The sequence below is a fragment of the Gymnodraco acuticeps genome, unplaced genomic scaffold, assembly GCF_902827175.1.
Source record: "Gymnodraco acuticeps unplaced genomic scaffold, fGymAcu1.1, whole genome shotgun sequence".
NCBI classification, from domain to species: Eukaryota; Metazoa; Chordata; class Actinopteri; order Perciformes; family Bathydraconidae; genus Gymnodraco; species Gymnodraco acuticeps.
In genome coordinates, this window is record NW_022991969.1 from 60051 (window position 1) to 76614 (window position 16564).

The following is a 16564-nucleotide window of genomic DNA, read 5'->3' on the forward strand; positions in this document are numbered from 1 at the left end:
GAATTGATGGAAGCACCATTTTATTGTTTCCCCCCTTTGTTAATCCCCCTTTTTAAAACTCTTCAAAGCGAGACATTGTTTCACTTTTATCATCAGGCTGTATTCACCAATCTCCAGAATGAAACAGATGAAAGTGATCGGCTGATTGTGGTGCCTCTTTTCAGTTGCATCTTTTACTGTCTGTGCCTCATTTCCAGGATAATAATCAACCGGGCTTCTATCTAACCAAAAGATGAGGCTCAGTGCAAAACACAGAACATCAGATTAAGAATCCTATAATGCAGAGAGTGCACTCTATAGGTGAAATACTTAACAAATTCAAATCTCAACCACTAATATAGAAACAGAAAAGACAACAAAAATGTGAAAGGGACAGGAAACATGTTTTATTTTTATTTAATCGTTTACATTACATGTCACTTGTTAGACGCTTTTATCCAAAGCGACTTACATACTTAATACTGTGGACAATCCTCACAGGAGCAATTTGAGGTGAAGTGTCTTGCCCAGGGACACAACGACATGCTGACTGCAGTGGGACTCGAACTTGCTACCTCCTCATTCGAGCACTTCGAGCATTCAGCACACTAACCACTGAGCCACAGCCTTTATTTAGCGGGGACATTGCACATTAATGAACATTAAAACAATAAAATGTGTCAAGCGTAAATATGCCAGATTTAGCTTTGAGCCCCTCAGATAAAACACATAAAACATTTAAGAAAACGAAATTTTACAAACAAATGACATTTTACAAACATAGCAAAAACAAAATACATGGTATATGCAAACAGTGCAAAAGAGCAAGAGCAGCATACACACGTATTTATGACATGGTAATACAATATAGCAGCAACGGCATATAAAGTGCAAGAGAAGATACAAGAGCTACCTAAAGTGCAAGAGGAGATACCCCTGTATTAAAGTGCATTTAGCGGTGATTGCGTCTGTTTCTCAACCATTCTTTGAGTTGACCTTTGAAGCTATTGAGAGTGGGACAATCCTGTATCTCAGTTGGGAGGCTATTCCACAATGCCTCTAACGGAGAGGACATTTTGTCCAAAAGTTGTCCCTCTGCTTTGGGGGGCAGTCCATGTAAACATTTATAAATAAAGCACATTTTTCAAGACTTCTAATTGTCAAAACTCAAGAAATAATGTTTTTCAAGGATGGTGCAGTGGTGGTATGAATATGGCTTTCTGTCATGTTGATGCTGCAGAGAGGGTTGATGTACGCCTGCTGCAAATATGGGCACTATGGCTACTGATTTTAGAATTATTAACATTATTCCTTTTGTTTATTTTCTATCTCATGTTATGCCTTCAATATATTCCGTTTATCTTTCTTTAATAACCCTTGTTTGTAATGTAATTGTCCATTAGTTATACCTTCTTTTCATGATAATTGTATTCTATATTCCCAAAGAGTAAAGCATTGTGTGAAAGATTCTACAAATAATGTTTATTACTGTAAGTGAAATTGGGGTTTACTTCATACATTTTCATTGTTGTTTACTTTTGCAGGGTTTCTTTTATTCTGAACATATCAACCGGAAGTGTTTACCATCTGGTCGGAAGTGCTCATTCATTTCTTGCTGCGAGTTGTTATTAGCCTGCAAAATATTACTCTCTCGTTAAATATCGCTTATTGTTATTCAACTAATACATTGTTTATTATACGAAAGTACTTGAGCAACCCGACTACGTTCACAGCTTTTTTCTTCTTCTTCCTCGTTTTTATTAAACAGCCCCACCTGTCAAAAAAGAGCTAGCCAGTTAGCTTGTGGCTAAGTTAGCCCTTGTGGACGAGCTGGTGAACGCTTACAGTTTTAATGTTAAAAAGTTAACTTTAGGACAAGAATAGCTAATGGCAGCTCGGCAGCCTTACATAGACTCGGACACTTCTGATGAAGCAGTGAGGGCGACCTGTGACGATGCAACCATCTGCAAAAGGTAACGTGCTGCAGCAGCTTTCATTATTTAACATGCAATCAATGGCCATTTAATAGGTGAGTAGTATAGGATATCATGCATATGCACGAATATTAACTAACGTGCCTTATTGCTAAATGTTCTCGTTGGCTCTCAACATTTTGACACTGCGCATATGCATATGGTTTATCATGGGAGTGGTCTGAGATATGGATCAGACCATATAGTATGAACAGTGGTAGAACAAATATATACAGATCCTCTAAAAGTACTTACCACACTTTGAACGTACTATGTAATAAGTAATAGTCCTGCATCTCAAACCTTGAGCAGTGTTTTAAAATTATATATGAATATTGGATTCATATTGTTGACGCATTAATGTGAATGGTACTGCTGTAGATGTGTATGGTTGTGCTACATTTGAATCATGTTAGTTTAAATCACATCATACTGAATAAGATCATCACATGTCTGTTGTCTCTTAAAAGTAATCTTCTCATGAGCTCAGGAAACTTCATATTTCTCAATAAACACTTTATCTTTCAGTTTATCAGGAATATTCAAAAGCAGCACATCTGGAGGTACATTGTTTTCACTGGACAGGAAGGGGATAACAATGTCAGATAAGTGTAGTGAGGTAAAAGTCCTGCATGTCCTAAACAACTGCATTTCCCCACAGGGATTAATAAAGCTCCATCTTATCTTATCGTATGGAACAGAAGCATAAAGCTGCATGAAAGGAAAAAGGCTTATGGAAAGTACACCTAACTCGAATTGCACTTAAATAAATACTTTAGTACGTAAATGTACTTTGTCACCACTGGTATGGTGCACAAAAAATAATAATAGGGGTTTAAAATTCGACAGATCAATAGAGCCAGTTCTTGATCCTTAGTGTTAATATTCAAGGGGGTACATTGAATAAATAATAATACTACTTAATACCTAATCATCGATGCCATCTACTAATCAAATGTCTAATTGTGTTCTAGGTTTGCTTCCAGTAAAAGCTACTGGAAGGATCCTTATATACAGTATTTTGTAAGATCTGTAGGGGAGCGGAAGGCCCCTGAAATCAACAGAGGTGAGCTATAAACTCTCATTTTACACATGTTTTCTTAATTGGAAGTAACTCATTAGCTAAGTGAACATGTCGTTACGCCGGGATCCTGAGTCGTGGCTGATCCTGTTGCTGTGGTCGTGTGTCCTGGATCCTGAGTCCTGGATCCTGAGTCCTGGATCCTGAGTCCTGAGTCCTGGATCCTGAGTCCTGGATCCTGAGTCCTGGCTCCTGAGTCCTGGATCCTGAGTCCTGAGTCCTGGATCCTGAGTCCTGGATCCTGAGTCCTGGCTCCTGGATCCTGGATCCTGAGTCCTGGATCCTGGATCCTGAGTCCTGGATCCTGAGTCCTGATCTGAGTCCTGGACTTCGAGTCGTGGCTGAACCTGTCTCTGCGGTCCTGGCTGACTCTCGCCATACTACTTCCCTGATGGCTTCCACAGGATTGTTGACATCCTTGTGGATTCATCTTCTTATTATACACACATGCATTTCCTAACATTCGGTCTATATGCTGTAAAATGTATTATCTCTTCGATTTACACACGGCATCTATTGCACGTCTGTCCGTCCTGGGAGAGGGATCCCTCCTCTGTTGCTCTCCCTGAGGTTTCTCCCATGTTCCCTTTAAACTGTGGGTTTTCTCTGGAAGTGTTTCCTTGTACGATGTGAGGGTCTAAGGACAGAGGGTTTCGTATTGTCATACTGATATTCTGTACAAACTGTGAAGTCCACTGAGACAAATGTAACATTTGTGATATTGGGCTATATAAATAAACATTGATTGATTGATGTGGTGCGTGCTCCAATTCAAAGCCAGAGAGGGTCTGAGAAATGTCTTTCTTAATGTGATGTTGTCCCGGCATGTGTTGTTATTAGCTCATCCCCCTCTCTCTTTCAACAGGTTACTATGCCCGTGTTCAGGGAGTGAACCATCTCCTGGACGCGTTCCTCAGGAAGACGCATTGCGACTGTCAGGTGATCAACCTGGGAGCCGGGCTGGACACCACCTTCTGGAGACTCAAGGTTTGCATCATGGCTCAGTGATAAACTCTGGTCTAAATGTGACTCCCCATTGCTCTCATGTTGCTTTCAACTCTGTGTAACACAAAGGTATTTAGTTTAACGCTTTAACCCGGCTTTAGGGACATTTTAGGCTTTCTCTTTTGAAATATTTATCCAAAGGTAACAAGTGGGAGATTTCTTAATAGTCTGACATTGCTCAAAAAAGATATATTGTTTTTTATTCATAAAGATAAAAGGGGCACTGTCATTTAAAGGGTTAAAATGAATGTATATTATTGTATCGGAAACATTTATTTGTAACTTTAGTATACAGATTAATGTGTGTTAATTAATGTGTGTGTTATAGGATGAAAACCTCATGCCACGGAAATTCTTTGAAGTTGACTTTCCAACAGTTGTGGCCAGAAAAATACACAATATCAAGTAAGACAACCATGCTATTATTATCATTTGAAGATCAGATTATGAAGATTATAAAATATAATGTTACATGCATATGAATAAGAACAATGTGTTTAGGGGGTCAGTATGGCAGTCTTTATGAGGACGAACATTAGGAAGCACGACTGTGATGTTTGTATTCCCTTCTCTGGCTTTGGTATTGCAATGTGGCGTCAAAGACTGTAGAGGGCGGCAGAGCTTCATTTAAAACTGTTCAGAGTAATCCAGTGTGTTAAGACTGTTCTCATTACATGTATGCAAGATTCCATTTTATATAACATAACGTATATTATGTGTAGAAAATGATTATCATTATTCACAATAAGCTTCACATCATTTAACCAAAGAATGTATAGGGCTGTTTTATTGGACTACATAGTGAGGAATGAGTCTTTACCTAAAGATTATATAAACTAGTAATCTGAACATACATGTGCTTCTTGTTGCTTTTTAGCTATATAGATAGTGTATCCTGTAAAATGTGTTATTGTAGTGCAGCTTAAAGTTTATTGGTGATCCGCACTTTATGAATTGAATTGCTTTTTTATTTATTTATTAGGACGAAGCCACCCCTGTCAAAACCCCTCATCGAAACCCACTCAACAGACTCCTTACTGCTAGGTAATGACCAATAAATTACACTCATTCCATACAAATATTTTGTATTTTAGGTCAGAAAATATACGCGTTTGTCTTGTATTGGTTCCATTCTTCACAATATGTTGTTTGTGTTTCAGATGCCCACAGCCTGGACTCAGACCGGTACTGTATCATTGGAGCTGACCTCAGAGACATCTCTAATCTGGATGAGAAACTGAAGAAGTTCCAGCTTAATCCAGAGTATGTGAATTCATATATTTCCTCTCTTAGTTTCATCCCAATATCACGCTTCATTCTGAGCAAATGATTTAGTTTTTGAAGAAATAATTCAACTTGAGGATTTATTTTGATGTAAGAAGACTCACTCTAATAATAATAATAATCCTTATATTTATTATAGCGCTTTTTCAATGACTCTCAAAGCGCTCCTTACAGATACATATCAGACATACATGTAATGGTCATGTACTGTGGACAATACCCACAGGAGCAAATTCAGGTGAAGTGTCTTGCCCAAGGACACAACGGCTTTACAGACGCAGCGGCGGCGGGTTTCGCCCCCTTGATCTGATAATCATTGCACAGCGCACTGCGCCACACCGCCCATCTTCACACCTCAAAGTCATCAAGGCGCTTTACAAGTACACATTGATATCATACATGTAGTGTTGCACGGTGTACCGATACTTGAAAGGTACCGCGATACCCTGCCGTTAAAAACGTTACGATTCCTCCGTTTCATTAGTATCGGTACTTTAAGAATGACGGGGAAAAGTACTCCGGTGAGAAAGCGCTGTTTTAATAAGAGCCGTGTGTGTTCAGCGCTCTGCTTCCACTCCCTGCACTGCAGCCGTGCCTGCAGCCCCTCCCCTCTCAAGCACGCTCTAAGTGCCTCCCCTCTCAAGCACGCTCTAAGTGCCTCCCATCTCTCAAGCACGCTCTAAGTGCCTCCCATCTCTCGTGCACGCTCCAAGTCCCTCCCCTCTCTCGTGCACGCGCTAGCTGCCAGAGCATGTGAGAAAACGAGAAGCATGGCTGCAAGTGGGAGTGCAACTGCCGCTGCGCCTCGGCTTGTTGACAAAAAAGACGCCAGAAGCTAAATTTGGAAGTATTTGAGCGATATCTCTGACAGTGAGGGCAAGCCTACGGACACCACGAGGCCTGTCTGTAAGACATGTTTTAGATCCCTGCAAACCAAGGGAGCCAACACATCAAACTTGGCTAAGCACCTCGCCGACTGGCATCCAGAGAGGTTAGCGAATGTGATAGATAACATAATTACATCATGCTCAAGCCCATGCCCTCAAATCTAAGTCAAACCAGTGTAATTTATTTTGTGACAAATGAACGTTTTCGTAGTTTGCCGAGGCAATTAATGCCAATGATAACTGTCTAATATGGCTATCTTTTTAGCTAACTTAACAATGTGGTTCTGGTTCTGGTGTGAAATATAAAGCACAATAATTACATTTAAGACTGTTTCTCTTTTTTTAAGAAAAGTATCGAAAAATAATCGGAATCGCAATTCTTGACTTTGTATCGAAACCAAAATGTTGGTATCGTGACAACACTACATACATGTACTGTGGATAATACCCACAGGAGCAACTTCGGGTGAAGTGTCTTGCCCAAGGACACAACTGCCTGACGCAGTGGCGGGTTTTGAACTGGAGTTCCCCAACGCCCCCGTGATCTGATGATCAAACGCACAGCCCACTGTCAGTTAGTTTCCCCATCATGTCTTTAGAAATCCAAGACTTGGAGCTTATCTCTGTGTTACCTCTTGTTGAGTAACACTAGATAACACAGTGACTCCACTGAGTGTCTGTAAGGCTGAAATGCAGATGTAATGTTTGACGTCAGGAGCTTGATTTGAAAGGAAACACCACAGACACTGCATGTTTTGAGTATCAAACACTCATCCTAAAATATTACTAAATGTGCTTCTTCGAGGAGAGGGGTAGCATGTTTTGCAAACCATGTATTTAATCAAGTTTGGAATCGTTTTACCATTGTACAAACTATTTGAATTCACTTTTACTTTTAGTTATTTGCAATGGAGAAAACTACCAACTAAACTGTTTTGATATTGAGTTAAAAAAAGAATAAAGGTTTTAGGTGGAGTACAGTATCATTTTATGGCCGTCAGTGGACAGAGCTACTTGTTTGTTGTAGTACTTGGATGGCAGAGACATCCTTCTTTATATGATGGGATGTTTTCTTTGGTCCTATTCCTTAACACACTGTAGTGCATTAATCTATCTATTGGAAGTTTCACTAAGAGGGAGGCTCTCTTCTTCAGGAAGCTGCCGGATGTGATCGTGTGAGTTTAGGCCTTTTTATTAGTCTTTGTTTTAAAGTGCGGGTCATCACTTTTTGCCTTCCCGCACTTAATGTTGTGAAGGTGTAATACACTTCTGGGAAACAAATAGATTTGAGTGCAAGTCGTTTTAAGGTCATAGATTATAGAAGTCTCCTTGTCTGTTAATCAGTAAGATCTTTCAATAAAATGCAGTGGAAAGGAAATGGCTTTACTGTCTCTCCTGAGCCATTAATGTTTTAAACAATGCAACATTCCAGCTAATCAAATAAATATGATTTATATCAAACAATATCAGAACTAACACATTTGTCTCAGAGGTTTTTATAGACTGTACAGCACACAACCACACCTAATAGTCCGCTTTCTGGTGCGCACCAGACGACAGTTTGTTACATCGTTTCATTTTTCAGAAGGTTCGGTTTGCGTTCACACGGGCAAAACTCAAACGGACTATAAACTTTAAACACAAGTCATGTGCACGGAAATGCTGTTCAACCATTGGTCAGACATTAAGGGGGTAAAAACGCAAATCCCGGCAATTTCTACCGGAGCCTCCGCCATGGAGCATCGGCACTTTCGGCAGGTTATTCTCATGCTGCTGTTAATCTGGAGATCAACAGACACTAGCGGCCCGCGCATATGATTATATAATCAGACAACGTCCGTTAAAAAACATTATAACACACATAATGAGCAGTGGCGACTGGTCATTAGGGGCAGGTGGGGCACAGCCCCACCTAGTGTCAGCAGAAAGTATTAAAAGTAATGATTACAAAAAAATGCAAAAAATAAATTAAAAAAAATATAAAATATATTTTAAGATCATGTTTAATCATCTGTACATTGCTGTTTTAGTCTGTGTTCTTCTAATTAGTGTCTACAGTGTGTGCCTATTGAGCTGTTTAGAGCCATGTGGGACAAAACCCGATCATGCCCCTCCCTCTCCCTGTTTAAGTCAATGGTGACTGTAAAAACTACACTGCGCATGCTCAGAATATTTTCCTATTTAATGTGTGTGGCAACAAAATAATGACCATAGGGGCATAGTGCTGCCATCCCCACCATACGTCATCTCACATAATTCAGAGCTGATTGGCTGTAAGTACGTGTGCCGCGAAAAGTGTGGCGTGTGAAGAGGAGGAGAGAGAGCTGCAGTGAGGCGTCCTAAAACCCGGAAATAAACTGCGCATGGCTTCCCTCGACAAAAAAGCAATGATATTTCTCCATAGGATTTTAGAAAATAGCTCCAAATAAGATCTGTGGGAAACAAACCTGTTAGATAAATGCACGTTTTGTTCAGCCGGATAATATCCACATGTCTACCCTACTTTTATAATTTTCGAATCATAAATCTATTGATTAGATCAGATTTATGATAGACTTTTGAAACTACGAGAACATAAGGAGGACTTTTACAAAAAAGTAATAGAGATTTTTGTCCAGAGGGATAGGCAAATGGACTTCATCTTCATGTCAAGGTAAGACTGCAATTTTATTGAAAATGGGATCTTACTAAGAGAGAACAATTCAATATTTAAATGATACAATTACATTTTTTGGGTATCCTTTTGTTGAACTGTCTGTTTAAAATTAATTGAAGCATCAGACTAAAAAAAGCTTTTGAAAATAATATTATATTTTGATTTAGGTCAAAATATAATATTTGTAAACCTGAAGAGTCAGAGCCTCACCAGCCATGAACCTCACTGCAGAAGCTTATATATAGACATCTAAATTTTGTGTGCCCCACCACTTTTGTACATATAAAAACGCCACTGATAATGAGACGTTCTGCAGTCAGGAGGGCGTTTCACCGACGACAGGTGTTCTTACTTTTATGTAGCTGACGGAGAATTGTTACTTTACACGACACTGTTCAACACTTCATTCTGCTTCACTCTTTAACTAAACAACCGCTGATGTCTTGAAAGACTCTTTCGCTAAAGATTTTGAAGATATCCGCGTTGTTGTGACACGTAAATACTACGCTTCCTATGTTTTGGTGCGGACTGCGTTCACACCAGCAATGAACCGCTCCAGAGTTCGCAAGCAAGCGTTCCGAGACCACCTATTTTAGCGGACCAGAGTCCGGTTGTTTAGTTCACTTAAGAGGTCTCGGATTGTGTTCACACCGACCCAAACGAACCGCACCAAGCGGCTAAACGCACCAGGGTTCGATTCAACCGGACTATACAAGGCAGGTGTGAACGCACCCTAGACTCTTGCTAGGAAAAACTCCCTAAAAGAAAATCCCACTGTCCCACAATTGAATTAATTTATGAACAGCTTTACTCTTATCTTAGCCAAAATGTAATGTATTATGAACAGTTTTACTAATACTGGCTCTTATCTTAGCTAAATATAGAGTAGAGCAGTGATTCTCAAACTTTTTTCAATAATGTACCCCCTTTGAAAAAAAAATCAGCCAAGTACCCCCTGATCAACACAAAAACAATTTGTTCGGGAAGAAATGCCTATATAAAGAGGTACAGTACAGTGATGCACCATCGGTGTCTGATTTATTAAAACAACAACATTGTAACTGAGAAACACTTAAATGCTACATTTCAAATGTTTACAATCCATCACTAAATTCATGGCAAACCAATTTTAACATCATGCAATAACACTAAGATGACATTAGTTGCATTGAACTGATCTTTTTAATAAGTTGTACAATGTAGTGAAACATGGGCTTGTGCTTCACTGAGGATCTTTGTTATTGTCAGTGACAGGAAGGCCACTGCAGTTATTACACTTCGCGTTTTGAAATATGTGTAACTCTGTGAATATAAAACCCACACTGCTCAAACTTCGTTACTTTTTTTTTTTTCATTAACATAAAATAAATCTCACGTACCCCCTGCAGTACTCCAACGTACCCCTAGGGGTCAGCGTACCCCCATTTGAGAACCACTGGAGTAGAGAATATAGAGTTCTAACACTATGTTTACCTTGATGCATATCTGGATCCAGATAACATAAATTGAAGCACATTTAGAGGCTTGTTTGGCAGAATTACAGTGGTTTCTAGTATTGTTGCAGTGGTTAAGTGTGTTGCTGCTCTTCCAGATTACCCACATTGCTGCTGTCGGAGTGTGTGCTCGTCTACATGACGCCCTCGCAGTCCTCCAATGTCGTTCACTGGGCTGCAGAGACCTTCCCCACCGCCATGTTCGTCAACTACGAACAGGTGAACGAAACAAACGTCTTTTTAAAGGTCCCCTGTTTTTCATCAATATGTTATAGGTCTCAAAACATGTCTCTGAAGTGTTTGGCTCCGAACACCCAACAGATCATTGCAGCATTACCCATAATGCCCTCTGTTTCAGCCCTGTTTCCAAAGTGCTGATTCTCTGTCTGTTACTTTAGATGAAAATAAGGAGCCCCTCCCCACGCCCCTCTGAGAGAGATTTGATTACAAATAACTCAATGGTGCTCTAGGAGGAGATTCAGGTGATAAGGTGGGGGGGGGGGGGGGTTACCTTGGTTGCTGATTGGCTAATGGTTGCACAAAAAAAATCGTTATGACATCACAAAGTGGCCAAAATCTGATCAGCTCATTTTCAGGCAGGTTTTTATAGAAATGGATCAGGACAAAAGAGGGAGAATCTTTGTTCCTGAAACTTTCAGAGTCTCTTTCCACAGAGGGGACACATGTTGATGGAGAAGAGACATGAAGAAGAGGGGACACATGCTGATGTAGAAGAGACATGGAGAAGAGGGGACACATGTTGATGTAGAAGAGACATGAAGAAGAGGGGACACACGTTGATGTAGAAGAGACACGAAGAAGAGGGGACACATGTTGATGTAGAAGAGACATGATGAAGAGGGGACACACGTTGATGTAGAAGAGACACGAAGAAGAGGGGACACATGTTGATGTAGAAGAGACACGATGAAGAGGGGACACACGTTGATGTAGAAGAGACATGAAGAAGAGGGGACACATGTTGATGTAGAAGAGGCATGAAGAAGAGGGGACACATGTTGATGGAGAAGAGACATGAAGAAGAGGGGACACATGCTGATGTAGAAGAGACATGGAGAAGAGGGGACACATGTTGATGTAGAAGAGACATGAAGAAGAGGGGACACACGTTGATGTAGAAGAGACACGAAGAAGAGGGGACACATGTTGATGTAGAAGAGACATGATGAAGAGGGGACACACGTTGATGTAGAAGAGACACGAAGAAGAGGGGACACATGTTGATGTAGAAGAGACACGATGAAGAGGGGACACACGTTGATGTAGAAGAGACATGAAGAAGAGGGGACACATGTTGATGTAGAAGAGACATGAAGAAGAGGGGACACATGTTGATGTAGAAGAGACATGAAGAAGAGGGGACACATGTTGATGTAGAAGAGACATGAAGAAGAGGGGACACATGTTGATGTAGAAGAGACATGAAGAAGAGGGGACACATGTTGATGTAGAAGAGACATGAAGAAGAGGGGACACATGTTGATGTAGAAGAGACATGAAGAAGAGGGGACACATGTTGATGTAGAAGAGACATGAAGAAGAGGGGACACATGTTGATGTAGAAGAGACATGAAGAAGAGGGGACACATGTTGATGTAGAAGAGACATGAAGAAGTGGATTTTGTATAATAGGTGACCTTTAAACTGCAAAAGAAAATGTAGTTTGCTTCTGTTATTCACCGTACACAAGTATCTTGGTTTTCTATATAATGGTCTTTGAATAGACAAAAGTAGTAAGTGTGTGTTTTCGATGTTTCCAGGTGAACATGAGCGATCGATTCGGCCAGGTGATGATCGAGAACCTGCGGCGTCGCCAGTGCAACCTCGCAGGAGTCGAGGCCTGTCAGTCTCTGGACACCCAGGTGACCTCCAAACTCAATGTTTCATAACAAAAAGTCTCAGAGGTTTAACTTCTGAAGGATTATTATGAGTTGAGTGGCTTTAGTGAGGCTAGTAAGTCAGGTCTGAAAGTAAGATTCATTTGATGAGCTAATGTTGGAAAGATACAAGATTGTATTTTAAGGCCATTAATTCATGAAGAAATGTATCTTTATATTGAGCTAAACTCGTTAACAGATGACTCGTATGGAAAAGTGTTTGCCTCCAATCAGAATCATAAAACTCTTTGGCTGTCCGACGAAAACTTACTTGATATTTGGTTAATATGATCTAAATTTGTATTTGACTGTGTTGTTTGCAGAGGGAGCGGTTTCTTAAGACAGGCTGGGAGCAGTCTGATGCTCTGGACATGATGACGGTCTACAGTATGCTGCCCCAGGACGATGTGGCAAGGTGCATTTTTAAAGTTTGAGTGTTGCAGAATAATGTCAGTGGGGAAAAGTATGCCAACCATGCATTAATAAAACTGAAAGAAAGACACAAACACTGAAAAGAACATTATGAGTATCAATAAACTAGTATGTGTTGCAGAGTTTTGGATTTATAACCTATTCTGGTTACGTTAAAGAGTATAGATGAGAGTAACAAATGCGTCACTTCCGGGCAAAAATAACGGCTCCGCCCACTTTTGGGGGAAAACAACGCTGTCAGTTGAACGGCGGTCAATACAAGTTCTGAAGTTTTTGCCAATCCGATCAGAAATGTAAGAAAACCGGAGACTTTTGGATCTTCAAAGAGCCCGATTCCAATGGCCAGACAGGCAAACAATTGCATTAAGCCATTAGAAATCGACGATCGGGCTCGATATATGGTTAAATATAGCAGTAGGCGATCGATTTTCATAGATGAGAGTAAGATCGACGTGACTTTACGGCCCCGCCCACTTTTGGGGGAAACAACGCTGTCATTTGAACGGCGATCGAGCCTGAAGCCACAGAGCTCTTCTGTTACTGTCCTTTCTTCTTAGAGGAAGTTCAGAAACACTGAACTCTGGATTTGTTTTAATGTTTGAGGTGCAATAAACGACACAGCAGCTTTTTGGCATGATAAAATTATTATGTTCCGCCTCGCTCATGAGAGTAACAGCTGGAGAAATTACAGGCTCGCCTACTGATTTTAATTTAACCATATATCGAGACCGATTGTCGATTTCCAATGATCAAATGTAATTGTTTGCCTGTCCGGCCATCGTAATCGAGCTCTTTGAAGATCCAAAAATCCACGGTTTAAAAAAAATTTGATCGGATTGGCAAAAACTTCAGAATTTGTATTGACCGCCATTCAAATGACAGCGTTGTTTTCCCCCAAAAGTGGGCGGGGCCATAATTTTTGCCCAGAAGTGACGTCGGTGTTACTCATCGATAGTGTGTCGTCAATTAATCGATTTTATAAAGCCCTTTGTCCTGTGCACTAACAAAGCACTACATAATTGCAGTCCTTTAAAGTAATTTTTCCTCTTTCTGTGTATATAGTCTGATACAAATGATCACATTTCTGAACAGATGAAATATTTAGAACTTATTTTGCTCTTTTTCAGGTTCATATCAGTATGTAGTGTCTCTACTTTAAAGAGTCCTCTCCTGCTGATGTTCAGGTGTATATCAGTATGTAGTGTCTCTACTTTAAAGAGTCCTCTCCTGCTGATGTTCAGGTGTATATCAGTATGTAGTGTCTTACTTTAAAGAGTCCCTCTCCCTGCTGATGTTCAGGTGTATATCAGTATGTAGTGTCTCTACTTTAAGAGTCCTCTCCTGCTGATGTCCGTGTTATATCAGTATGTAGTGTCTCTACTTTAAAGAGTCCTCTCCTGCTGATGTTCAGGTGATATCAGTATGTAGTGTCTCTACTTTAAAGAGTCCTCTCCTGCTGATGTTCAGGTGTATATCAGTATGTAGTGTCTCTACTTTAAAGAGTCCTCTCCTGCCTGATGTTCAGGTGTATATCAGTATGTAGTGTCTCTACTTAAAGAGTCCTCTCCTGCTGATGTCCAGGTGTATGTCAGTATGTAGTGTCTCTACTTTAAAGAGTCCTCTCCTGTCTGATGTTCAGGTGTATATCAGTATGTAGTGTCTCTACTTTAAAGAGTCCTCTCCTGCTGATGTCCAGGTGTATATCAGTATGTAGTGTCTCTACTTTAAAGAGTCCTCTCCTGCTGATGTCCAGGTGTATATCAGTATGGTAGTGTCTCTACTCTTAAAGAGTCCCTCTCTGCTGATGTTCAGGTGTATATCAGTATGTAGTGTCTCTACTTTAAAGAGTTCTCTCCCTGCCTGATGTTCAGGTGTATATCAGTATGTAGTGTCTCTTCTTTAAAGAGTCCTCTCCTCGCTGATGTTCAGGTGTATATCAGTATGTAGTGTCTCTACTTTAAAAGAGTCCTCTCCTGCTGATGTCCAGGTGTATATCAGTATGTAGTGTCTCTACTTTAAAGAGTCCTCTCCTGCTGATGTCCAGGTGTATATCAGTATGTAGTGTCTCTTCTTTAAAGAGTCCTCTCCTGCTGATGTTCAGGTGTATATCAGTATGTAGTGTCTCTACTTTAAAGAGTCCTCTCCTGCTGATGTTCAGGTGTATATCAGTATGTAGTGTCTCTACTTTAAAGAGTTCTCTCCTGCTGATGTTCAGGTGTATATCAGTATGTAGTGTCTCTACATGTCTCCATGCTTTAATGTTCAAAAGCTCTTTATTTTTCTCATGCTTCCTGTGCTGCAGCACCTCTTTTCACCCTCTGTCTGAAACCAGAGCCCAGTCTGCTCTGATTGGTTAGCTGGCCGGTTCTGTTGTGATTGGTCAACCGCTTAGAGATGTCCCGCCCTTTAGACTATCACGTACAATGTGTTGGAGCCATACAGTCTATGGTTGGAGCGCTAGCCAATAGGAGTGCAAGTGTTTCAAAGTGATGTCAATATGTCTAGGAAGTAAACAAATGAGTCCATAGACCATTTACATGCACACAAACCTATATAACAGGAAAGGGAAAAACCTTAAAAAGCATAATGGGGTGTGTTTAACATATTTATATTATATATTCTATTTACAGAATTGAGCGTCTTGAGTTCCTGGATGAGCGCGAGCTGTTGCAACAACTTCTTCAACACTACAGCATCTGCTGGGCCACCAAGGACAAACTCAAACTGGGTAAAAACACATTTTAGATTACCACCCATTCAAATGAAACTATGTTAACTGGAAATATGAAATGATGACTGCTCAGCGTCATCTGCGACCACTACGGCGCCATGCTGTCCGTTAGTTTATTTACTTAGACTTAGTTAAATGTGTGAAGTGTTTTATATTTTTCCACCCATCCTCCCAGTTTGAATGCGTGGAGCGGTCATTAACAAGAACAGGTCATGCTCTGTTTCCTCAGGTCTGTCACAGTTGGCATTTTGAGTGTTGAACGGCTCCTCTGTTGAACATGCTCTACATGTGTGTGTGCCAAAATCAACAAGTGGAGAAGAAGTACGGAGGGAGACACTGGGAAACAGGAAGTACGATTTATCTCGATCAAGCCCTCTCCTTGGAGCTGTTCCGGTGCAAAAACTCCCGCCATCAGCAGAATGTGATTTGATGAACGTCCTTTAAGTGCCAGAAAATAAGAGAAGGATCCGCCTGAGAACCGTGAAGACGTTTGTGTCTCTACTGTAAAATAGGTCAGGTTTGTTTTATTCATTTGTTTACGGGCAGATTTTGACTGTGATTGAGCGCTTATATAAAAATAGAATTTCAAACCCTGCTCACATGAGTTGAAAATGAATGAAAATACGTTTTCAGATGTCATTTATTTGGCCTTTTCTGTTTTTTCCATGTGCCATTTTAGTTTTATTTATTCATCAATTCTACTTCCAGGATCATTTCAATACAATACATGCATGTGATAGACCTTAAGAAATGCAATACATCGCAACTAATAGTTAATTTACATTTTCCCGCATTATTTGTTCTATTCTTGCGCCCTGTTTCAAACAGGAAAAAGAACATGAGGGATTAGTTTGTGAAAGATAGTTTTTGATGAAAGCTGGTTAAGTGCAGTTGAATAAAGGCTTTTTGTGTAATGCTGTTTCGGTCCGTTCATTTATTTATTATTATAAACAATTATTACTGATTATCTGCAGTGGGAGGGACAAGCTGACGTCATTATAAAAGCTGTATGAATGTTAAAGTCTTTATAGTCATACTGTGTAAACTATAAACTAAATTGTATTATAAGGCCATTACTTCATGGAAGAATCCATCTTTATATTCAGCTCGGATTTCAAATAATATTTTGAAGCCACTTTTTCTAC

The 16564-nt window shown here is 40.2% G+C and overlaps 1 protein-coding gene across 1 annotated transcript; it reads left to right on the plus strand.

Moving 5' to 3' along the window:
- The first annotated feature begins 1565 nt into the window (after positions 1-1565).
- lcmt1 (leucine carboxyl methyltransferase 1) lies at positions 1566-16333 on the plus strand. Its single transcript, XM_034200795.1, has 11 exons — positions 1566-1952; positions 2927-3018; positions 3899-4020; positions 4367-4443; positions 5021-5082; positions 5199-5301; positions 10457-10577; positions 12140-12241; positions 12580-12671; positions 15319-15416; positions 15649-16333. The coding sequence occupies exons 1-11, from the start codon at positions 1867-1869 to the stop codon at positions 15669-15671; spliced, it is 978 nt and encodes a 325-aa protein (XP_034056686.1). The 5' UTR covers positions 1566-1866; the 3' UTR covers positions 15672-16333.
- Positions 16334-16564: the final 231 nt, after the last annotated feature.